This window comes from Euprymna scolopes, chromosome 26 (genome assembly GCF_053919585.1).
Source record: "Euprymna scolopes isolate OS-2025 chromosome 26, ASM5391958v1, whole genome shotgun sequence".
Classification (NCBI taxonomy): domain Eukaryota; kingdom Metazoa; phylum Mollusca; class Cephalopoda; order Sepiida; family Sepiolidae; genus Euprymna; species Euprymna scolopes.
Window position 1 is genome coordinate 99,212,655 of NC_136507.1, and position 25,850 is coordinate 99,238,504.

Here is a 25,850-nt window from a genome sequence, read left to right on the forward strand (position 1 = left end):
TAGTCTTCAATCACACCTCTCCTGAATCGGCACTGTTTGAGTCCAGTGGCAAGAAGTCCAGGACGACTGGAAACAATGCCGAGATAAGCGGAGAGCACATACAGCACATGTGAGTCCCAAATGGTCACCCATTTAGTACTGACCAGGTTCAACGTTACTTAACTTCAGTGATCCAGCGGGAGCCGGTGTATCCACGTGATCATGCCATATTGTAAGATTGTAAGCAAGGAAAAAAAACCATGACAGAATCTCCCTTCATCATCTTGTTTGAATGAGCAAACGATCTAACATTGAACATTAAAGTCACCACAGACATTAATGCTGCAGAAGGATAAAAACGCAAGATATGACTAATTTTCTCAGAGATACGCTCAAGGATAGTAGCTTCATTACTATGTGGATAATAAAGGGCAATGTGTAGAGAACATTTAGGGTCTTCTTTGGAGATATTCCTATCATATTATAAATCATTCCCAAAGCACAAACACCAGGTTAATGGCAATCATAAAGGTCGGCTTTTTTTTTTTTTGCCATATTTATTGGCCGAAATGCAAGTTGCACACAGAAAGAAAGAGCGTTAATATGAACATGGTGTTATCAGTGCTAAACATTTATGCTAAACACATGTAGACCAACTTTGGGGCAGCAAATGTCCCTACCGCATAGAAAGCCGTCCATGATATAAATAAATAATATAAATAAAATAGACTTCGTAGCTTAGTGGGGGTTCCCTTTTCTCTTCCCTGCAACCTCTTTCCCACCGAAGAGACGTAGCGAGCCTGTCCCTGCTTTATCGTTATTTTCATGGTAGGTGTTCATCTGAACTTCAATCTATGCCCCTCCACCCTCGCCAGACTTTCACGAAAAACACTCGTCTAGCCAAAACCACTATCAACAATTTCCCACACTCTTTATCCGTGCCTACACCTAAACGTATTCCATGAACAGGGCTTCTTTCTTAGAACTGCTCGCCTGTGGAACTCTTTTCCGTTTGCCTGCTTTCCAGCTGACTACAATCTGATTATCTTCAAGTCCAACGTGAACAAGTTCTTATTAAACCGTCCCCCTAAGTAATCCAAGTTACAAAATTCACACTAATGTTTACTATGCTAAAATCACAATGACTGATGTATACCTATTAACCCTTATCCTCGAATGGCCCCTGGGCCTTGATAAATGGTGATCCCATGTAAAAAAAAAAACATTGTGAGGGTTAGGCTTATGATGTTTGAGTAACGTTTAGTAATGAAACCATACTGTAATAACAGTGTGGAAAATAACAGCAAAAGGTACTCGAACCTGGAACAATAGTCGGATACAAAAAATAATATGAAAATAAGAAGATGAATGCAAATTTAGGCATTATCAGTGTTCGAGGTGTCAGCATAAAAAGACTTTTTCTATTTTTGCAGAACAGTCACATGATCTTGTGTACGTGAGGTTGTTGTCAGTTGTGAAGAGGGCGAAAAGAAAACAATGCAATGGCCGATTAGAAAAGAAGTGAGCGAGTGGTGGAAGAGAATAATGTTTCGACGCGAAAGAAACGCAAACACAACTTCGATGTCGTTTGTTCTCAACTCGCAAGAATTTACGTGACTAAACTAGAAATTAATTCCTGAAAAAAAAATATCGCTCGGCAGTGAAAACTTTTACAGGCAGGTGCTCAAGTGAAAACAAAAATGGCACAAAATATAGTAATGGTGGGGACAGGTCTATAATACATTCCTCTGAAAAGAGCTCTTAAAACTGGAGTAAAAGGGGCAGGTGTTTGGGCACACCTAGCACCCCACTCTGCACGTCTCTGTTGCTCAGTCACAAAAAACTATAGATAACCTTTCACATTGGCACAAAAAATAGGTCTAATTTGGTCTCCTGTAAGTGGATTTCAACCACTGAATGGTTAGTATGCAGACTCGTAATATTCGAAAAGGAAACCTGATAGTAGGTGTCCGTGCTAGAAGTTATGGAACAGTGTTTAAGTTTCTCTTTTTTTTTCGAACTTTTTATGTTGGGGTTGGAAAAATTTGTAGAAAAAATCGGAAGATGGGTTGAGAGACGAAATACAGAGAGAATGGATAAGTGAATTATTTTTTTAACCCATGAAAAAAAGAGAAAAAAGGAAATAAAAATCGATCTCCTTCAAAATTGACCGTCTTCGGTTGTATTGGCTTCGGACTGACTTTAAATTCAGAGCAAGTCTCCACACTCCTGAGAATCTGGAGACCATGGAGAAATCGAAAGTATTATTTTAACTTATACTAATTATAAAATGTTGGGGTTAGATAGATAGTTACAGTATATAACATCTCAAGTTGTTACAAATGTTTAAAATGTTACAAATGTTGCAAATGTTACAAATGTTATAAATGTTGGAAATGTAACAAATTTTGCGAATGTTACAAACGTTACAGATATTACAAATGTTACAGATATTACAAATGTTACAAATGTCGCAAATGTTGAAAATAGTACAAGTGTTGCAAATGTTACAAATGTTGCAAATGTTACAGATGTTGCAAATATTGCAAATGTTAAAAATGTTACAAATGTTGCAAATGTTACAAATGTTACAAATGTTGCATGTTACCTGTGCACTAATGTACTTACTATGAAAGTAAGAGAAACTATAATACTTTTATATTTATTTACATTATTGTTACGGTCCTGTTAGAAAAATGCATCTCAATAATTAGTGGAAACAAAATATATTGAACAAACAAAAGAAACAAATACCATAAATAGTGTGGTTATATGTCAGTTCGACTGCTACGTATGCATGACTTGCACATAATTTGTGTGCTAACGCTGAGAGATATATTCTCCAGTCTTATAAAAACTTATAAATAAGTCTAAAAGTTCATTGTTATCTGCAGGGTGGACACCACAACAATTACTGATTATATATTTGTTTTATTATTAAAAGTTTAAATAAGATTGTGAATTTGAATAAGTGATCTCTAAAGAGACATGAATAGTATTTTGACATTTGAATTTTTTAATATCTTTCAGGTGTGATCATTACAAGTCCTACGATCTGTAATCTCCTCAAGTCATTCCCTAATTATTCCGAACCCTTCTCACCACTTGATGGTGATTCAGAGCAAGGACAACACAAAAGTGGTCTTAGTACAGATATTGATTCTCAAGAAAGCCTCAGGTAAAAATAATATAATCATGTTATTATGTATTTTATTTTAATATCAACTATTGTATATATTGTGGTCTTGTAAGGATACAGAAGAAAGATACAAAACAAAATATATTTAATAAAAAAGTAAATACAACAAATAAAGCGTGTGGTTATACATCAGTCCGACTGCCATCTGTGCATGACGCTGTGAGACAAAGTTATAGTTTATTATTATCCGTAGGGTGGACACACCACAACAATATACGTTTTGGGTACTGATCTAGAACCTTACCCAAGGACGCGTCCAGGATGCACAAAAATCCAAAGTTCTTTCTGAAGTTTTGTCATAATAGTGAGGATAAAAATAAAACTCGATTTAATAAAGAAAACTCACCCAACTGGCAGCAAACAGGAAAAGTAGTAACAACTTTTCACATGAGACTTGAACACACATAGACTAAAAAAAAATACATTTTTTCAAACTCTAATATAAAAGCATCAAGTTCAGAAACTTTATGACAAATTATTCCTCTTTTTATTGAACTTGAATACAAATAATTCAAATTATCTGATTTTCTGTTCAAGATTTTTACATTCATCATGCGAAACAATTTATTTGTATATCCTGACACGTTTCCTCACTGTCCCGGATGTTTGGAATAGTGAATGCTCACAGTTGACTTGACGTAGACATTTTATTTACAAGGAGGCAACACAGAATGATACATCTATCAGTCGTAGTCCGATATTTTTTGAGTTTGTGTATCACAACTATCATGGACAGAAATAATATCTTTCCATCTTCATTTAACCAAATTCAAAGTAATCCTTTCATTGGCGACTGCCGGTGTGTGTCTTATGCCGTTCTCACATCTCCACATGAGAACTCACATAACAAAGGTAAAAGGGAGGAGGTAAGTCTATCTAGAAAAAGAAAAGGGGTTATTTCGCCTTGATTGTAGTTTTATTGTCCTAACAGTGAATGTCTCCTTTTCTATCACACAAGTTATCTATGCTTTGACTGACGTGGGCGTTTGTTATCACTGAGGTTGTGTTTGAATCATCTTGCACCCAGTCTCAGGAATAGTGCAAAGCACAAGTTTCTTTTTGTAAAGTCGTCCGTCGTTACGAGTTGTCTTCCCCTGCAATCAGTATTTATTAGAATACAAACAAACAGACACTTGCATGTCATGCCTTCTTCCAATTCAATTTCTAGCTCTGGTCAAGATCTGAAATAAGGCACAGCACCAAAGTAGGGATCCACCAAGTACTGGAACAAACAACCCTCTTTTATTGCAGGGAGTCCTGACCAATGAGAGAGGAAGACACTCGGCGATTAGAAGCCTAGATCACTACTGCCTGCATTACATCTTTCAGGTCCGATGGCAGTACTTTCTTTGAAACAACACTGGATCATGCCCTTCACTGTCAACCAGGAAAGTTCACTTACAAGGAATTGCTCCAGCTTCCCCTATAGAGTTAGAAAAAATCGATATGGTGGATTATGAAAAACTTGTATGATGACAATTATGCTAACTTGGAATCGAATTAGGGCCCTTAAATCTATGAAGTCTGCTGTTGGAACAGTGAGTGGTTAACGAGGTCCGTTGCATTGTTGAATATATATATATAATTTAATAGCTTGCACTTTTCAAATGTTTGCTTAAATCATATATACACCTTGTCATTATTCCCAAAATCAACACAAAGACGAATTTATCAACATAGAAGTTTATTTACAATTAACTTTTGCCCATCGACAGAGAGAGAGAGAGAGAGAGAGAGAGAGAGAGAGAGAGAGAGAGAGAGTGTTTTTATAGGGGTTGGTTTGTGTGTGTATCACGATAATGGAAAAATGTCATTCATGCTTGACGGCTGTCGGTACTCTGTTCTCTCTCTCTTTCTCTCTCTTTCTCTCTCTCTCTCTCTCTCTCTCTCTTTTCAGTTGTTTATATTCTGTGTTATCAAATCATATTCCTGGAATATAAATATCAAGATATTACATTCCTCTTTTTACTTTGCATTGTGCAATTCATAACCTCTCAATCTGGAATGTAAACATTTCCTTGTTCTTGGTGATAATTACAATTCCGGTCATATTATAAGACACAATAATGTAGATAAAAATTCATCTGGAATGTGTATGTGTGCACACCTCTGCTTTTATCAGCACTGCCACGGCTCCATATCCAACAGTCAGAAGTCATCCAATCGTCGAATTTAGCCAACTTTTATGAGGAACGCAGTAGAACAGATGGATGGAGCCAGTGGAACCTATTCAAGTGCAAGTGAGTTAGCAATCTCTCATATGAGTTGAGATGCTTAAAACCAATGCACACATATTCAAAGCAATAGGCAAGATGTTAGAAAACGATCTTCAGTCCGTAGTGGAATGGGGATGAAAATGAATGGTATCATTTAATGCTACTACTTGGCCTTTCGAAGAGAAACAAAGAGTAGTATCTGTTCTGATGCTATGCTTAATCTATTCTGACTTCAAGCAATGAAGTAGAAATCCTTGTAGATTAGTCAATTTTTATTTTTGTTCCAATCCAGAGTTCCCTCTATTTAGGGAGCTGGATGTTCCCCACATTGAAAGCCGGCCTTGTGTCTAACTTTGCCCTTGTAGGAAGACAAGTAAATAGGAACATTTAATGCTACTAAGACTAAGCTTCTTTCCTTTGACAATTGCAAGAAACCTTCACAATCACCGGTTGTCATGTCTAATAACACCCTACTTGAGAGCTCCTCTCTCAAACTCTTTGACTTAATATACACAGGCAACATAAAATGGAGCAAATACATTGAAGGCATTGCCAAGGTTGCTGCAAAGAAATCTCTATCATGTTAGAAAACCACTCATTCCTGACAGTATCCTGTATTACTGCTACAACTTGACTGGTGCATTCAGCATTAGTTTCTCCTTCCTGAACAGGGTCCAAAAAAGGAGTCTCCAATCTAATAGGTTCTGCACTGTTAAATAAACACCAACCCCTGTCCCATCGCCAGAATATTGCATCTCTGTGCCTGTTTTACAAGTAATTTAATGAAATGCATTCTGACGAACCCTTAGCACTTGAGCTTCCTAAATGTAAAAATATTGAATAATTTGACAAGCAGCAAAATCATACTCCTTCACTGTTGAGATTCCTAGATACCAGAAAGCTTTCCACTCTGAAAATTTATTCCCTCCTAACAGCTAGACTTTGGAATTCCCTCCCTGTTTCCTGCTTCCCAGACTTTACTAATGTGTAGAAGTTTTAATGTAATATGAACAGACATCTAGCTGCTGAACTCCCTACATCGTGTCTTTGTAGACATGGTCCCAAATAGTTGCCTCTTACGTCCAAGTGGCAATATGTTTTATTTTGAGTCGATAAGAATTAAAAAAAAGAAAGAAAGAAAGACTGTCTCAATTAAAACATGGATTTTATTTGGACAAACGCGAGGCTATGAAGACTTGACATTGATTTTGTTTTATCTGGATTTCTTATTTTGGTTTGTATTTTTGCTTTGAAGGTTTCATGACTACAGCAGTAATAGAAAAGCAAAAAAAAAAAAAAGATGCAAAGCGTCTGAATACAATGATGAATGTTAACGTATTTCCATTTCTGAAACAGATTTTAAAAAATGTGAAAGAACATTTGTTATGCACCTTTTCTACACAGCTGTTTCAGGGAAATTGAGGGTCAAACCTCGTTTTATCAATTTGCCAATCCCTTCTGCAAACTGTAGGCAGGTATGATGGACCATTGCAGCATTGACACGCGTTGCTTAAAAAAAAAACAACTTTTTTTATTCAAAAGTTTTTTTTAAATTTTCTTTTGAATCAGAGTTTTTTTGGTGGTTCGTTTTTTGTTTGTTTGTTAACATCTGTTCTAGAATCTGTATCAAGCCAACATTCTAACATATCATGAACATTTTTTAAAAAACTTCAATTAATTTGATTTTGAACTTGATTTTGAAGTTCCTCCACTTTTTCTTGTACTGTGGCGTGTTCCATGGCTTTGGTAAAGACATTTTGAATGATGATAGTGTCTTTGTGTATTGCTAAGAACCACACCAACAATTAATATAAACTGGGTATAAAAGTCATGTTTTCGAGGATGTGGTCTAAAATGTTACCAAAGGCAAGATAAGTTACTCCTCTGTGGTTAAACATCTTACAAATTGGTACAAATCTGTTTTTTTGCAGCCTGTAGGGTTCTGTGCAGTAAAAAAACCCGAAGAAAATAAAATTGACGTTTTTTCTCTTTATATGCTTGCGATATTATCACCTATTATGCAAATGAGGAACTTCCGAAATAAGATAATCTGACTTGATTTTTGATTTGAACGTTGGAGTCTTGTCAACAGTGCATCGTGTTTTGGAGTTGAGAGTTTTTGACAGCAGAGTGTCGAGTTTAGGAGTAGCAAGTTTTAGAGTAACGAATTTTTGGCAGCAGTGTCGAATTTTGGGTAGTAAATTTTGACAGCAGTGTGTCGAATTTAACCCATTGTTACTTGGAAGTATAGAACAGTTAACACTTGATTGTTTTCATCACAGCGGAGAAAGAAAATGAAAGCTATATACGGACAGACATACATAATAAATAAATGAGAAATAAACGAAACAGTAGAAGGATAGAACGGTCACCAGTTAATAAGGGTTAACTAATACATAAACAGAGGTTTGTAAATGAAAAATGGAGAAAAACGAAGTTTTATAGATAGCATTTTTATACGCGAGATAATAATATAAAAGTTACTTTCAATGATGTTCATTTACACAAACTTATATTTGGATAACAAAAGTTTAGTAAGTAGTCACAAGTCAATATGTTTGTATGTGATTAATCTGCATATGTAAGCAATATACATATGCGAGTATTTGGCAGCGTGGCACTGTGTATATATGTTGATTTACCTTGTTCTTGTTAATGTGTGTATAGCTGTGAGTAGCAATTTGTTTTTGTTTTCCTGACTGTTGCGAGTGTGTAAGAATGTGTGCATGAGATGAAAAAGGCTGGTATGTGAGTCATTGACTCCTTTCTGCTTTGCTCCTTCCTCCTTTGTGGAATCCTGTTTGATGTGGCTAGCTGGTTATTTTCTCATTTTTAAAGGAGTTTCTAAGTTTGTGTCAGCTTATTATTTCCACATAGACTTATTACCTTTTGAGGTTTGAAATGATTCTTATTGGTTAGAAATACTTTAAGTTAACATGTTCTTGTGAAAACTGGCTAATTTTTGATAGTGAAAAAAAGAGCGAATCAAAATGAAACAGGAAAAGGAAGAATATAAGCTATTAGAACCATTTGCTTTTTAGCGTTTGTTTGGATCAATTCACGATTTAGCCACCATAGTACATCTGGTCATTTTGTTTTTGTTTTGTTTTTTTGTATAAGATGATCCCTTATCAAATAAGTTCTGTGCCTAGCTAACAAAAAAAAAAAAAAAAAAATACATTTTTGTCAAAATTTGACTTTATTCCCCAACATGTCTAGGGTGATACACTGATTCCGATACTTCTAACAGTTCAATGCCTTGTTTCGTAGAACAATTTATCTTTGGCTTCAAAATAAATCTTATTTTCAAATATCACTTCTTCATTGGAATCAAAACCCATTCTCTGCAGCATTCTTTAACAGTAAGTAGCAGGTACGGACATAAATAGCAGAATAAAGAGAGGGGGACGTAGTTTTGAAAGCCAGTTTCTCACAATTTTTTGTAGGTTTCCGACTACTTTTTAATTGTATTTAAAAGACTAAACTTAATTTTTTTTTTTTTTTTTTACACAGTGATCACCACTTATCAAGGCCCGGAAGCCACTCAGGGATAAGGGTTATTGCAAGTACATTACGTTAGTGTGGAGATTTGATGAAGTGTTTACTTAAGGGGGCGGTTCATTAGGAATTTGCTAACGTTGGACTTGAAGACATCCAAGTTGTAGTCCGGTGGGAAGCAGGAAGACGGAACAGAGTTCCACAGGCGTGCAGTTCTAAGAAAGAAGCTTTGTTCATGGAATCCACGTTTTGATTTAGGCACAGATATAGAGTGGGGGAAATTTTTCACAGTGGATTCAGCTAGACGGGTGTTTTTCGTGAAAGATTGGCGAGGGGGGACCAGAGATTGGAGTTCCAAAAGGAAAAAAAATATTTGTATACGTGTAAAAAAAAAATATATATATATATAATGAAAACTTTTCACGGCAACATGGCGAGCAAATAAATGCAGCTAAATTTTGAAGTTAAATAAATTTATTTTAATAATCATTTGAAAGATAAATATTAGTTTTCTGTGTCTATTTCAAAGATAATTAGTAAATTAACGTCTTAAGATATTGAATTAAAAAAAGAGAAAAAAAAAGACAAAGAAAACACCTTGATTGTACAAAAATAGCTTAATTAGCTCCCAAATGCAAAAAAATTCTGTCTTTGCAGAATCACAACAAAACCGAAATTGTGTAAACATGGATTATACGGAAGCCCAAAATCGAAATGACGTCAGGTAGTTAAAGGGAGGTAGGAGTGCTGGTTTTCTTTATTTTATCCAGCCGTACATCTGTACATTCTGTATCGTGAACGTTTGTCTAATTTTTACCATTTTTTAATTTAATTATTTTTCTATGTTCCTGCTTTTAAAGTAAAAACGAAAAAACATTATTTTTCAAGATTATATAAAAATTATGTTACGTCAAAAGTTTCACGTTCATTCAAGCAATAAAAATATTAGAATCTTACATATAAAAATTATGCAAAACCTGTAATTAAAAAAAAAAGTAGAAACATTTTTTGCAATTATGATTTTTTTGTGTGAAAATATTAAATGAACAATGCTTAATTCAATGATAATATCCGTAGTTCGAGAAATCAACTTTTCTTTGAGTTATATAGAATTCATTAATACGGACTTTAGGGGCTTTTTTTTCGCAATGTTCCTGTAAAAATTAAATTAAAAAAATTGTTACAGTTTACGATGTTTTATTTTCATAAAAAAAGCAAAAATTAAATTCATGCATTTTTTTTACTACTGAAAACCATAACTTTAATAAAGGTGGTTTTTGTTTCTACAAAATAATACATTTCCACTAAGATTTAAGTAAAAATAATGTGTTCATTATATTCCATGATCATTATTTGATAAATACTGAAAATTTCATTAAAATTGGTTAATTTCCTGATTTTTGGTGAATTTTTAAGTAAAGGGAAAGGTCAAAATGTTTATACATTTTGAGCATGGGTATTCATTTTGCACGTACCTAGTAAGTAATTAAAGGGGCAAATCTTGAGTATACTTTAAGATGCAGAAGCAACTTGAAGTGCAACTCATGTAGTTTTGCCGTCATTAACTTGTGAGATGGTGTGTTAACTTGGTGAAAGAGTACTTCTCTCTTTTTCATTTGTGGCCGTTTTTCGTCAATTTCTTCCTTCAAATGTACCAATACTGCTATATAATATCCATTATTGAGAGTTCTTTTCTCAGGGTAATCGATAAACAAAATATTTTGCACATTCCAAATCTATCCTGTTGTTGCTTGCGTCTTTGCTGTCCACTCAGTATGAAGTGGTGGATCCGTGTTTCATCCATTGTTACACATTGATGCAAAATCATTTTATTGTGTTGAAATTGTTACAAAAATTGCTCTGAATTGTCAATAATTGATCGAGTGTGAGCAAATGCGACACCCACCTTGAACCGTTAATTCTATTCATAATAAAAATTCAAACCAAATATGATTCAATTTTAAAATGAAAAACATTCATTCATTCATTCATTCATTCATTCATTCATTCAATCATCATCATCATCATCATCATCATCATCATCATCATCATCATCATCATCATCATCATCATCATCATCATCATCACCATCATCATCATCATCATCATCATCATTATAATAATAATAATAATAATAATAATAACAAATTCTAGCTCTGAAGAAGCTATTTTCAGATATTGAAAGTCTAAGCATATTAATATATGCTTAGACTTTCAATATCTGAAAATAGCTTCTTCAGAGCTAGAATTTGTTTTTATTTTTTTCCTTATTTTGGTGTTATTAATCCCAGAGTAGAGGGGGGGGGGTAAGACCCTCCCATTGGGAATGTCCTGTAAAGTATAAGTCAAGTCTGAACGATTGGTTATGTGGCACGTGTTTAAATAAAGAAATGTTCACATCTTTTGAAGTATTATATATGGATGAATATTTGTGATAGAAATTCAAACCAAAATATGATGCAATTTTAAAATGAAAAATCATTTCTTCTTCTTCTTCTTCTTCTTCTTCTTCTTCTTCTTCTTCTTCTTCTTCTTCTTCTTCTTCTTCTCCTCCTTCTTCTTCTTCTTCTTCTTCTTCTTCTTCTTCTTCTTCTTCTTCACTAGGAGTTTTCACACTGGTCATCAACAGAGACTGCTAACTTAAAACAACCTAGGATTTTCCCTGGAGTTTGGATGACAACAAGTTTCTCGAAATTTCCAGTACTCTCCACCTCTTTTTTAACCTTTGCAAAAGAATTTGTGTTATCACAACAGCCGCTTACCATCGACTTTTTGCTGGCAATGACTATTGATTCTCATTGCAATTTGCGTAGCAATAAGTCTCCCCAAGGTCCCATTCCTTTTTGCACTCATCCAGTGGAGGTTTAGTCAGTGCTTTCTCTCCTGGGTCCTGCTATCATCCTCGCCCATTTAGTGTGCTTCCAGTTAATGCCGGCATCATGTGTAACATAGCACAGATGCGCCTATGTAAATGCATATGAAATGATGTTACTGGGGAAGAAAAAAGACTATAAAAAAAGAAAAAAAGAACGATCATATGAGAGACATAGATTACGTTTGTGGTCACGTGCGACGCATGAAAGCCGTTCAAAAAGACGATCACGTGAGGGACGTTACAACAGTAAAGGGAGAATGAGGAAATAAATGCTGTCGCTACAAAGAACAAGTGAGTTGGAGTTATTTCCTATTCTTTGTCTTAATTTGCTTTGCAACTGAAACTGAACACAACGTGTGTTGGCCCGCGAACAACGTTACATACAAATATTTTTTTTGAGAGGGGAGGGAGGGTATTATTATTATTATTATTATTATTATTATTATTATTATTATTATTATTATTTTGATAAAAAAATTTCAATTAATTTTCTTTTAAACTTGACTTTGGTATTTCTATTTATTTTATTTTTTTTGTACATCTCATGTTTTTTTTTTTTTTTTGTTAAATTCTTTTACATCTGGTCAAGATAAACTAGAATCAAATCAATAGTCTAATTCTTGCTGAACACTGTCATTAGAATATCTAATCACTGAAACAAACAACACATCCCCCACGTCTTCCAATCCATTTGATTGCATTTGTTTCCCTTCTTAGCCATAGTTTTCTCTTTACAAGAATTTGCTGGCTCAGAGCTACATAATAGTTGTACAAGAATTCTTATTGACTCATCTGTTTGGGCTTTTTTTCTTAATACTTGACCTTTAGCTTGCACAATGTTTTTCTTTTTTCATTTTTTATTTATATGGAGTGTGTAGGCATGTGACAGAACCATTCTGTTACAATTGTTGCAAGTGATACAAATGTTGCTGATTTTACAAATGTTGCAAATTTTACAAATGTTGCAAGTGATAACAAATGTTACTAATTTTACAAATGTTGCAACTGTTACAAAAATGTTGTTAATTTTACAAATGTTGCAAATGCTACAACTGTTGTAACTGTTACAAATGTTGCTAATACTACAAATGTTACAAATGATACAAATGTTGCTAATTTTACAAATGTTACAACTGTTGCAAATGTTATGTTACAAATGTTACAAATGTGGATAATGTTACAAATGTTGCAAACGTTGCAAATGTTGCAAATGTTATAAATCATGCAAATGTTGCAAATGTTGTTTCTCTGTATTGTTGCATCTAAATTTGAATTAGTGCAATTATGCAACTGATTTAGTTTATGCGCAAAAGTCACTGGAAAAATGTTTGGATCATTATAGCGCTGTAAAAAGTACCTAACTACTGATGCCACCCTCTATCGTGCTAAAAACCTACTCACACCTGACATTATCCTATATCTCTACAAAGCCATCGTTCACCAATGCATGGAGTATTGTTGCCACATCTGAAATTTTAGGCACAGCTCCAAAAAGTCTCCAGCCTAGTAAGTTTCACACCATCAACCAATCTCCAACTTCTGTCCCATCGCCACAATATTGCATCCCTATGCCTGTTTTACAAATACTTTAATAGCATTGTGTCCCCTTGACGTAAATATCCCTAACTAATCCAACAAGCAGCAAAATTCTACCTCTTCACTCTATTGCTCCTCAAATGCTAGGAAAACTTCTACTCTAAAAGTTTCTTCTCACGAACTGCTAGACTTTGGAATTCCCTCCCGGTTTCCTGTTTACATTTATATTCAAATGCAAAAATTGAAATGTAATGTGAACAGACATCTTGCTGGGCAAGTCCCTATATAGGGCCCATGAAGACGTGATTCTAAATGGTACTGGTCCCTTATGTCCAAGTGACAATATGACCTATTTGGGGATGAAAAAGAGTGAAATAAAGGAATCAGATATTTCCTAAGATCAGTAATGGTCTTGGGGTGTGCAGCTGAAAACACTCTTTTCTTGACAAAATCAAAAATCCATTTTAAAATTTTATGGAAGGTGATTTCTTCTCTTCCTTACGTCTCGTTCTCACCAGACGTTGCTAGTTTCTTTCTATTCTTTCATTACTTTCATGGAAGATACTCGACTGAGCTCCAATCTCTAGTTTCTCTGACGATAATGCTATCATAACAGAAAAAGACTTTTACCTGTTTCTCCATCTGCTTAGCACCAGGCAAAATTTGTGTGGACAGAACTTTATTGCAAGGTCTTCATGGATTAATTATTTTAAGCCTAGATTGGAATTTTAATAGATAGTAATTTAGCAAACATTGTGTAATTTTGTTTATGGAGATGAGACCTGAATGGTAGCAAACAAACAAGCGATCTAGCAGTCCTATTAGGCTCATAAATAGTTAGTCTTTGAATAGAGATTGGATAACGATATTCTGTGACTCAGGATGAGTAAAAGTTGACTGTGATGGTCAAAGACACTGTACTAGCTCGAAAAGATGCCAGCTCAACATGACCAGGATAGTAGCCGTTCCAAATAAAAGTAAGTCTAGTGCGCAATTATTGTCTTATCTTACAAAAAATCGATTTCCTGATTCATTTTTAGTCAATACACATGAGCAATCGAAGGAGGGACGAGTTGTCTGCCTTTTCCTGGACCCATTCAAAAGGACATTATGATTAAAATGGGGTGAAGTGACTTCCGCGTCCTGTTTTGCTCTCTTTTCTCTTGCATTTCAGTAAAGATTTGTTTTCTGATGGCTGGTATCTAAACTATTGACAAAGACGTCTCCTTCGCTTACTTAAAACAATTAAGGTTTACTGTTTTCTTTTGTGGAATATCATAAACTATGTGAACAATTAGAACAGGTGTCATTATTTCTTTGAAGTTATGTAGATGGTAGACTGAAAGAATCAGATTACTACTGCTGCTGCTGCATCATCATCATCATCATCATCAGATGATGATGATGATGATGAGAGCAAAGTGAATCAGAGCAGGAGGTCAACTCGCACAATGCAACATTGAAAAGCGTAGTTATAAAAGTACTAAGATAATACCGATCCAAGAATGGGTAAAAGTATTTCTCCCGAACTGGAGAGTGATATGTTCATTTGCAAAAAGTAAGAACAAGATATGATGTTACTAAAACTCACGTCTAGAATTCTTATTCCAATTTTTATTAAAATACATCACATCAGCGTGATTCTAGAAAAGGTAAAAAGAATTTAAGGTTTAAAGTTAAAAGGTCTTAAGAGGAAATTCAAATTCAGGACAGTTTGCTTCATTTGTGTAGATTCTCTCTCTCTCTCACACACACACACACACATACTATATATATATATATATGGTGACTGCCACTTCTTTACAGAAGACGGCCAACCCTCATGATACGATGGCGTGTGAGTGAGTCCGCATATGATTCCACATAGCCCAACCCGGCCTGCACAGTTTGCCGCATATTCTGCAGGATAACCTTGTTGGTGACCGCCCCCCTCCCTCCTGTGCTCCCAGTTCATGTCCCGCGTGCGTAGTTCCATGACTCTTGAGGCCTGCCTTTGACAGGCACACCCTACCGCATATCCCGCACGAGTACACGGGGTCGAGATCAAAGTCCTCTGTATCCTCTCGCTTTCGCAAGGCTCGCTTTATAGTGGCGTGCTCAACTCTCAAAACATCAAAATTCTCACATCCCGTGTAGACGTAGCGCCTCCAACTTTCCCGGTCTTCAGCTATCTCTTCCCACCTTGTTATTTCTATGCCAAGTGCCCGCAGGTTTCCCTTAACTACATCTTTGTACCTTTTCCGAGGTTTGTGATTGGGTCGTTTGCCACATTCAAGCTCCCCATAGAACAATTGCTTAGGTATCCTATAATCCTCCATTCTCACTACGTGACCCGCTCATCGAGTCTGGTTTCGAAAGACTCGAGCCTCTATGCTGAATGTGCTCGCCTTCTTGAGCACCTCTTCATCGGACAAGAGAGCTTGTTTGGTGACATTAAATATCCTGCGTAGGCATGTCTGGTGGAATCTTTCCAGAGCCTTGATATGACAGCGATATGTCGTCCATGTTTCCGAGGCATATAGGAGGACAGGTAGTACACAAGTCTCGTATACCTTTATCTTTGTTTTGAAGGTCAGGGCTCTATCTGCCCACACTCGTTTTTCGAGATTACCAAAGGCCTTACTTGCCTTATTGATCCTTCCTAAGATTTCCTTATCGAGGATTCCGTCGCTCGATATAGTACTGCCAAGATATACAAAGTCATAAATGGTGCCCAGTTTCGTTCCATTTACACAGATGACCGGTTCCTCGTAGTGGCTGTTTGGAGCTGGGGTGAACATTACCTTGGTTTTCTCCAGGCTAATTGTGAGGCCAAAGGCAGTGCATGCCCTGGAGAAGTGGTCCATGATGCCCTGCATACTTCTGCCGTGTGTGCGATGAAGTCTACATCGTCAGCATACAGCAGCTCCCTGACAAGTGAGTGAAATGTTTTCGATCTGGCCCTGAAACGAGTAAGGTTGAATAACTTGCCCGTTGTCCGAAATCGAAAGAGCACTCCCGTTTCACAGTTTCTAAATGCGAACGCGAGTGTTGTTGCGAAATAGATTGAGAACAAGGTTGGAGCTAGAATATCTCCCTGTTTAAACCCCGTTGTCGATGGCAATGCCCTCTGAAACTGTGCCATTTAGTTGGAGTCGCGCTTTCATGTTTTCATGCAGTTGTCTGATCATATTTACGAAACCAGGTGGACATCCATGTTTCCCCAATATTATCCACAGGGCAGTTCGGTTTACAGTGTCGAAGGCTTTTTTCAGATCTACAAATACCTGGTATAGAGCTAGCCTTTGTTCTTTGCATTTTTCCTGTATCTGACGGACTGAGAAGATCATGTCCATTGTGCCACGCCCGGGTCTGAACCTACTTTGGGCTTCGGGCAGTACTGAGGGGCAAATATACTCATTTAGTCTGTTTAGTAGGAGTCTGGCAAATACCTTACCGACTACCTCCAACAGACTTATACCCCTGTAGTTCCCACATAGGACTTTTTGTCCTTTTCCCTTATACAGTGGGATTAGTATTGCGTCGATCCAATCTTGGGGTACAGGAGACTCAGACCAGACCTTGGATATCAATCGGTGTACTTCAGCTGTAATTTGATTGCCCCCATATCGGAGAATCTCGACAGGAATGCCGTCCAGCCCCGGCGACTTTCCCGTATTTATCTCGCTAATAGCTTTGCTGATATCATGTTGAGTCGGGTGAGCCAGCATCTTTTGTCTGATTTCCTGCTGTGGCAGATTCCTGATGACTTCCTCATCAATAGTTGAGGGGTTGTTGAACAGATCTCTGAAGTGTTCTGTCCAGCGCTGCATGATTTTGTCCGGGCTCCTATTTAGCGACGCCCCATCCTTTGATCTGAGGGGCACCATCACTGAGGATTGAGGCCCAAATACCTGTCTGATAAAGTGGTACATAGTTTTTGCATCTTTGCTATCAAACGCCAGTTGCACCTGGTTGGATATGTTCTTCCACCATTTATTCTTCATGCTTCGTATGTTGCGTTGTAGCGATGCTTTCGCTTCCTTGAACTCCTGCTTTAATCTCGGCCGGTCCCTTTTGGGCGCTCCGAGCATTTTCTGGAGTGCGTTATTTTTTTGCTCTATAAGTTCATTGATTATGGCATCATTTTCGTCGAACCAGTCTTGATTCTTTTGTTTCACGACACCTAGTACTTCACAGCTGACACTGTGTACGGTCAACTTAAATTTCTCCCAATGAACCATCGTAGTCCGCACTTCCGAGAGCGACTTGTAGTTCTTTCTGCACGGCCTTGGACTTTAGCTTACCTGTGGCTAGTCTTTTGGGTGGCTGCGCACCTTGTGACCGGAATCTCCTCCTAATGTGGAGTTTCAACTTGGCTCTAACAAGCATGTGATCCGTTCCACAGTCCGCACCCCTCATCACGCGAACCTTGCAGACATCCTGAATGTCTCTTCTTCTGGTGATAACATAGTCCAGGATATGACCATATGTGTCCAGAGCGAGGATGAAACCATGTCGCTTTATGGGCGGCCTTTTGCTGTGAGAACGTATTGCATATCACCAGCTCAAATTCAGAGCAAAGCTGTAAGAGGTGAAGTCCATTCCTATTTGTCTTACCCGTACCATATTTTCCCAACGGTGACCAAATCTCATGGTCATTTCCCACTCTAGCATTGAAATCCCCCAGCAGTATTATTTTATCCGCTTTCGGGGTTGAACATAGGGCTGCTCGTAACTCTTGGTAAAATGTAATGGTGTCTTTTTCGTTCCTGCAGAGCGTGGGAGCGTAGATGGAATATACGCTACCGAAACGATTTCTCCCTATGGGTGCTCTAAGGTACATAATCCTATCAGACAGTGCGCATGGCTGTTCTAATCCTTTAACTAGTTCGGTTCGGATGGCAAACCCCACCTCACCGACCCTCCTTTCCCCCTCCGGTTTTCCCTTCCAGAAGAAAGTGTATCCACCTCCCACTTGCATGCTAACTTGATAAACGAAATAGGAAAGTGTATTTGGTGGAAATATCACTTTCGACGGTAATTCTTGGCCTGAAGACGTAATCCCCCAACGTGGGTGATTACAGAAACATGTATGCACATATGTAGCCATTAATGTTTGTATAAATAAGATTAATATACCTGCTCTGGTCACTCATTGAGCACTATTTTGGTAGACACATGTTGTTTCATTGGATGTACTTCTAGGAAACTAAACTCTACTGGCTATATATATATATATATATATATATATATATATATATATATATATATATATATATATATATACACGGGAGCCCTCTCCACCCCAATACACATATACACACACGCACAAATATACACGGTGCTAGTTGGCCGTTGACTCAGGAAAAGAGTTCATTCGCCCTTTGGTAAAGCCGTAAGCCGTGGTAAAGGAAACCTTTCTAGGAGAAGCAAATCTCTGATTTAAAAAACCATAAAGCGGGAGACCAGTACCCGCATTAAGCTGGTCTGCAGTTTAATTTGTTGCTGGCTATCTTGCTCTTGCTTGTTGCTGGATCTCAACATTCTGAACCGAGAGAAAGACTTAGCTGTCGTACAAAGCTAAGACTCTGTAACATCATCTTTGTATAGATACTCCCTCAGGCATTTGGGCGCATGGATTTTAAATGTCTGAGGGAGTGGCTCTCGTCTGACAAGACGTTGCAATCATCATATATATATATATATATATATATATATATATATATATAGTTTAACCCGGATATAAGAGCCCCTGATATAAGAAAACTATATAAGAGAGATTTTGTCTGGTCCCAAGTTAGAGCCTGTGTTAATGTACAGTATAACCCGTATATAAGAAGCTCAGATTAAATGTAACCCGGATATAAGAGAGCTGTAACCCTAACACACGAGAAGTCTCTTACATCAGTGTTGCAATATATATATATATATATATATATATATATATATATATATATTTATATACAATGTACTCCGGATATAAAAGACTTCCATCGAATTTCATAAGTTTAAGGATTAGTATAAATAAAAGATAAAATATAATTAAAATGCGTTGCCCGGGTGTGGGGAGGTGATGTAATAAAGAATCCAGAGGGGGAAGAATCAAAACCACAGTAGGCGGCCCGGGTGGAGAGAGGTGTTAAAAAAGATATATATATATATATATATATATATATATATATATATATATATATATATATATATATATATATATACTAGTAGGCTGCCCAGAGTTGCTCAGCGTTGGCCAGTCGTAAAATATGGATAAATATTATGTTTTAATTATTGTAGAATTCTTATTTATTATAAACAAAAATACCGTAGATATTAAACGTAACATTACATTCCTTTTAAAAAAAGAAGTAAAAAAAAAAAAACGGAAACAAACTGAGACATGTGCATGCAAGTATTATGTTTTTTTCTAAACAGTTCATTTCTTGTAAGTAAAACAAAAATATAATTGAGCTGAGATCAAAACCAAAACCTAAAGACAATGAGTCAAATATGATAACCATTAGACCAGTTTGCCAGAGAGTTTTATATTCTATAATATAAATCTCACCTGTCTGCTTAAATGTATGTCTGTATGTATGTATTTATGCCTAAAACTTTTGACAGAGGCGACGGATTTTCATGAGATTGGTATCATTTTGAAGCTCGACCCTTCAGACGACAAATATCGAAAAATTGTCTAAAAACTGTAATTATTTCACTCTTAATTGGGCACTTTTCTACAAGGAGGGGTCGCTTTTTTCACTAATATTTTAAAAAGTTATTGCATCTTTTCGATTGACTGCCTTAATTTAAGCCTTCGTCACTTCCGGTTTGGCGATTGATTAAACAGCAAAGACGTTACGTTTTTTTTCACGTTTTTTTTCCTCCTTTGCAGTACGGGTTCGAGCCTACCTGCCTACTACTACTTTTTTTTTCTCAAACACACTTACAAACACCCGGGCAAGGCCGGGCAAGGCCGGGCACCCGGGCTAGTCTATAATATAAATCTCACCTGTATGTATGTATGTATGTATGTATGTATGTATGTATGTATGTATGTATGTATGTATGCATGTCTAAAACTTTTGACAGAGGCGATGGATTTTCACGAGACTGGAATCATTTTGAAGCTCGCCCCTTCGGACGATAAATATCGAAAAATTGGCCCAAAACATTAATTCCTTCACCTTCAATTGGGCACTTTTCTACAAGAAGGGGTCGCTTTTTCTGCCGGTATTTTCGAAAGTCATCGTCTCTTTTCGATTGTCTAGCCTTAACTTAAACCTACGTCACTTCCGGTTTGGGAATGGGCGCAACAGCAAAGACATCATTTTTTTTTCACGTTCATTTCCTCCTTCTCGGTATGAGGTTGAGCCTGTCTACCCACTACCACTTTTTTTTTTCTCAAACACACCTACAAACACCCGGGCAACGCTGGGCACCAAGGCTAGTCTATAATATAAATCTCACCTGTATGTATGTATGTATGTATGTATGTATGTATGTATGTATGTATGTATGTCTAAAACTTTCGACAGAGGCGATGGATTTTCACGAGATCGGAATCATTTTGAAGCTCGGTCCTTTGGACGACAAATATCGAAAAATTGACCAAAAACATTAATTCCTTCATCTTCAATTGGGCACTTTTCTACAAGAAGGGGTCGCTTTTTTTCGCCGGTATTTTCGAAAGTCATCGTCTCTTTTCGATTGTCTAGCCTTAACTTAAACCTATGTCACTTCCGGTTTCGTAATGGGCGCAACAGCAAAGACGTCATGTTTTTTTTTCACGTTCATTTCCTCCTTCTCGGTATGAGGTTGAGCCTGCTTGCCTTCTACCACTTTTTTTTGTTTTTGCTCAACACACACCTTCAAATACCCGGGCAATGCCGGGCACCCAGGCTAGTTACATATATATACTAACAGACTACCCGGCAGGTCACAGTTTTAAAATACGCTTAAATGTGATATTTTAATTAATGCAGATTTCGTATTTTTTATTATATTGGACCCAATGTATAATAATGATTTACAAAGTAAAAAAAAAAAAAATGATTTGTACACCACCACCAAGAATCGAAACCAAAACTTTTAGCTTACGATTTACTTTTTTCTTTGACATTAATGCCTGAACTATGAAAACATGTTTGCTGCAAGGCTAAAAATTTATACATGAACCAACACCTATTACGTTATGCTTGCATATTCGTAATGCCGTTGTTTGAGCTTCAATTGGCAAATTCCATTTTTTTTAATTTTCACACTTTTGCACCGATTTTCCCTGGCTAAAAACCCAAATATAAAGTTTTGCATGAGTTCGAATACCCTATATATTAATTTCATGTCTGTAGACCAAAAACTGACAAAGGCGTTTGGTAGGCAAAATTTTTTAAACTAATATATATACGCATACATAAATATATATAAAAAGAAGCTTGTGTTTACTATAAACTTTTTATGCAAATATTATTCAAGTTATAAATCATGTAGAATATCTGGATAAATTTAATTACACCTATTAGTTAACTAAAGATGATCATCTCACAAGAAAACCAAAAATGAATAGGGAATTAATTAAAATGAATGTTTAAAACAATATGCAAATTAGCTAGATCTTTTGCAGATGAAGGCAATTCCACGACCCATATATAACACAGTTTTATTTTCTTTCTAAATAAATAGAAAAAAAAGAGTTTTTAATATGAAGATCAATACACAAAAAACAAATTTATAGGAATATATATATATATATATATATATATATATATATATATATATATATATATAAATGGCAAAAGGAGGCATATAATCCAAATGTCAAAATGTTGTCCATCTTACCGTTTATTTCTTGCAGCATGTTAAAATGTTCTATCCTTGTAATTACTATGTCAATTTTTGAATGATTCTGTGCTAGGATACAGGTGCTCTCAAGAATTGAATATTTTAACGTGCTTAAAGAAATAAACGGTAATATGGTCAACATCTTGAAATTTGGAATATATACCTTTTGGCATTTATTTGTATCTGCTCTGTAGTTACATCGAATTTCATAAATTTTAGGATTAGTATAAATAAAAGGTAAAATATAATTAAACTAGTGGGGGTACCTGCTGCTATGGTGGTGTAATAAGGAACTCGGGGGGGGGGGAGGTGAATCAAAACAACAGTAGGCAGCCCGGGTGGAGAGAGGTGTTAAAAATAAAGTCGTTGTACCTATTTACTATGCCTCCCCACGGGACAGAGTTAGACACCAGGGTCGTTTTTTAACGTGGAGAAAAGGTACAAAAATAAAAATTGTCTCAGTCGTGAAGGATTTCTCCTCCACCGAAAGAGAACAAGAAATAGAAGTGCAGCATCTGAAGAACAGATACTACACTTTGATCTTGTCCCAAGTCGTTGTAGGCAGGCAGGCTTGAACCCATAATGCGAAGGAGGAAAAAAAGGTGAAGAACAAGCCTAACGTCTTAGTTGACGCATTCATAGCAAAACCAAAAGTCGCAAGCATTCGAATTAAGGGTAGTCAATCTAAAGAAGACGATGACTTGTGAAAATGTTGACGCAAAAACCGACCCCTCCTTGTAAAAACGGCTCAGTTAAGAATGAAGGAATTAATATTTTTGGCTAATTTTTTTGATATTTGTCATCCGGAAGATGGAGCTTCATAACTATACCAATTTCGTCAGGATCCGTCGGGCGTGTCTGACGTTTTTGGCAGACATACAAATATACATACATACAGACAGACAGACAGACAGCCAGGTGAGATTTATATAATAGATAAGCATATTTTTCTCATAAACACACACACACACACACACACATGCATATATATATATATATATATATATATATATATATATATATATATATATATATATATATATATATGAGAATAATAGAAATAGTATTCCGACAAAATAAAGAAATAAAAAGGAACAAACCGAGTTATGTATTCATCAATGTTTCGAAATCTGAAGGAAATCTCAAAATAAAGACGAAACGATGATGAACACATAACTCGGTTTGTTCCTTTTTATTTCTCTCTCTCTCTCTCTCTCTCTCTCTCTCTCTCTCTCTCTCTCTCTCTCTCTCTCTCTATATATATATATATATATATATATATATATATATATATATATATATATATATATAATTATTTTGAAACTTACAGACGCATTTATATTGAATTTCCGTTTTATCCACGTAGGAAATGATTATTGCCTGTTAGAGGGTTCGAACTAAGTCACAATTTTATCCTTGACTCTGTATGTTAGTATTCAACCGTTAAGTAACACAGTAAATAACAAGTAAATAAGTAACACAGTAAATAAATTCAACCGTTAAGTAACACAGTAAATAAGGCAATTAAGTAATAATTAATACGGATAGATGGGTGCAAAAAGTAAACAGCTAGATAGTCTTCAACGACAATAAGTCGGAACATTGTATTTGACCTTGGGTTGAACGTTTATTTTTAATTTCCTAAAGAGAGGGCAATTATTTCTTAAAAGGGATCTTATAACTATCGTATTTTTCCGATAAATAGTAATAATTATTTTTAAATCTACAGACACATGTGTGGTTTGAACTTCCGTTTTCTTTAGTGAAGAAAATGATAATTACTGCCAGTCAGGGGATTCGAACCCAGTACATATATATATATATATATATAAAAATGGGAATGTGTGTGTGTGCGTGCGTGTGTGGACACTTCTCAATCTATATACTCAACGAATTTTTGATCTACAGACTTGCAATTTGGTATATAGGATAATCAGACACGTGGAAAACGTTTTACTCGGTTTCATCCGGAAAAAGGTTTGCTAAGGGGTGAAAGTTGAAAAATTGGTACTTGGAAGTCATCAGATTTTTATCTGTTTTCAGTTGTTTAATGAATGCGCATGCACAGTCGTGAAACTTATTATAAGTAGGTCTGAAAACACTTTGTCAAGTTGTGTCAAGCTTGTCTAATGGTCATCATACTTGACTCACTGTCTTTAGGGCTTGGTCTCAGCTTAAGTATTTTTTTATTTTACTTACAAGAAGTGAACTGTTTAGAAAAAACATAATACTCGCATGCACATGTCTCAGTTTCTGTATTAATTACAGGCAACGTCGAGCGGCCTGCTAGTATATATATATGTTTTTTTTTTCTTTTTTGTTTCAATACAATACTAGGCTACAATGTATTGAAAAAAAAATGTTTCATAAATATTTTCTGAAATGCCAATGCCCTTGAATTTGCCATGGTATACATGAAAAAAAAATCATTAAATGTTATTTGTGTGCAATGCCCTTTGTGGTTTGTTTGTATTCCAAGCAAGCTGAAAAGATGTAGTGTTTGACCAGTGAAATCACAATTAATACCAAAGGGTGACTTGTATGGATTTTTGTTGGTTTCATGGTAACAGCTGGTTGAACAGCGGCATTGAATGCAATGAATAATGAGAATGTATTTAATTGTTCAAAAGTAAATAAAAACAAACAAAAAAAAAACATTGCAATAAGAAAGAAAAAAAGAAATAGATACTTTTAAGACACGTCCATTAAATCTGTGTGTTTATATGATTGGAAGTTTCAGACACGAATCAACTAATCTCTTACTAAGATGCATGCGGGTGACAGAAGAAATATGTAAGTTTGAACTTACGTGTGACAGAATATATATATATATATATATATATATATATATATATATATATATATATATATATATATATATATATAATTTACTTTTTAGTAAACAAATTATGTCACCACGATAACAGACTTATCTTGTCAGTCAAAATATGACCTCATTGGGTGACCCAACAGCATTGGAAGCCAGACCTTAAATCATTAAGATTTGTTAAGATATTGCTATTTTTATTGAGCACTGTCAGCAACCTCGTCATACTTATTGATTTTTACTCTTGGGTATCTGTAACCGGGAACTATATATATATATATATATATATATATATATATATATATATATATATATATATATATATGTATCTCCATTCCCTCTAACCAAGCCTCAAACTCCACCCGGCACACCATTCCCTTTCCGACTTTCCTTTCCTGACAGACACCACACTAGATGATTTGAAAATCACTCCTTCTCAGGCACATGGTATCATAAAAAACCTAGACACCTCAAAAGCAAGTTAACCCGATCTCATCCCCGCTGAGGTTGCTTCAGTTCACTCGAAACTTTTCAATAGATGCCTAAACGAATCTTGCTTTCCTGACTGCTGGAAAACCGCTTCTGTGGTACCAATTTTCAAGAATTGTGGCTTTCTCCCACTTTTAGCCAAAATATTTGAGTCCTTAATTAATCAAGCTCTAGTCCATCACCTTACAGCTGCTAAACTCCTGACTGACAAACAATATGGATTTAGGAATGCATGTTCCACAGCAGACATCCTAACTGTAATCTCTGAACGTATATACCGTTCACTAGACAAAACAGGAGAGGGTAGAGCGGTAACCCTCGCTATATCTAAGGCTTTTGACAGGGTGTGGCAGGATTGTCTTCTAAAGAAAATTAGATCATATGGTATCACTGGACGAATACATAATGCAATTA

At 35.9% G+C, this 25,850-nt stretch overlaps 1 protein-coding gene across 2 annotated transcripts in view; it reads left to right on the forward strand.

Moving 5' to 3' along the window:
- LOC145248304 (uncharacterized) overlaps positions 1–25,850 on the forward strand; it is a 936,478-nt gene that overhangs the window by 37,065 nt on the left and 873,563 nt on the right. For both annotated transcript variants that reach the window (XM_080110193.1, XM_080110194.1), the window contains exon 3: positions 3,010–3,157. In XM_080110193.1, the coding sequence (XP_079966319.1) occupies positions 3,010–3,157 (148 nt within the window). The remainder of the gene's footprint in view (positions 1–3,009; positions 3,158–25,850) is intronic.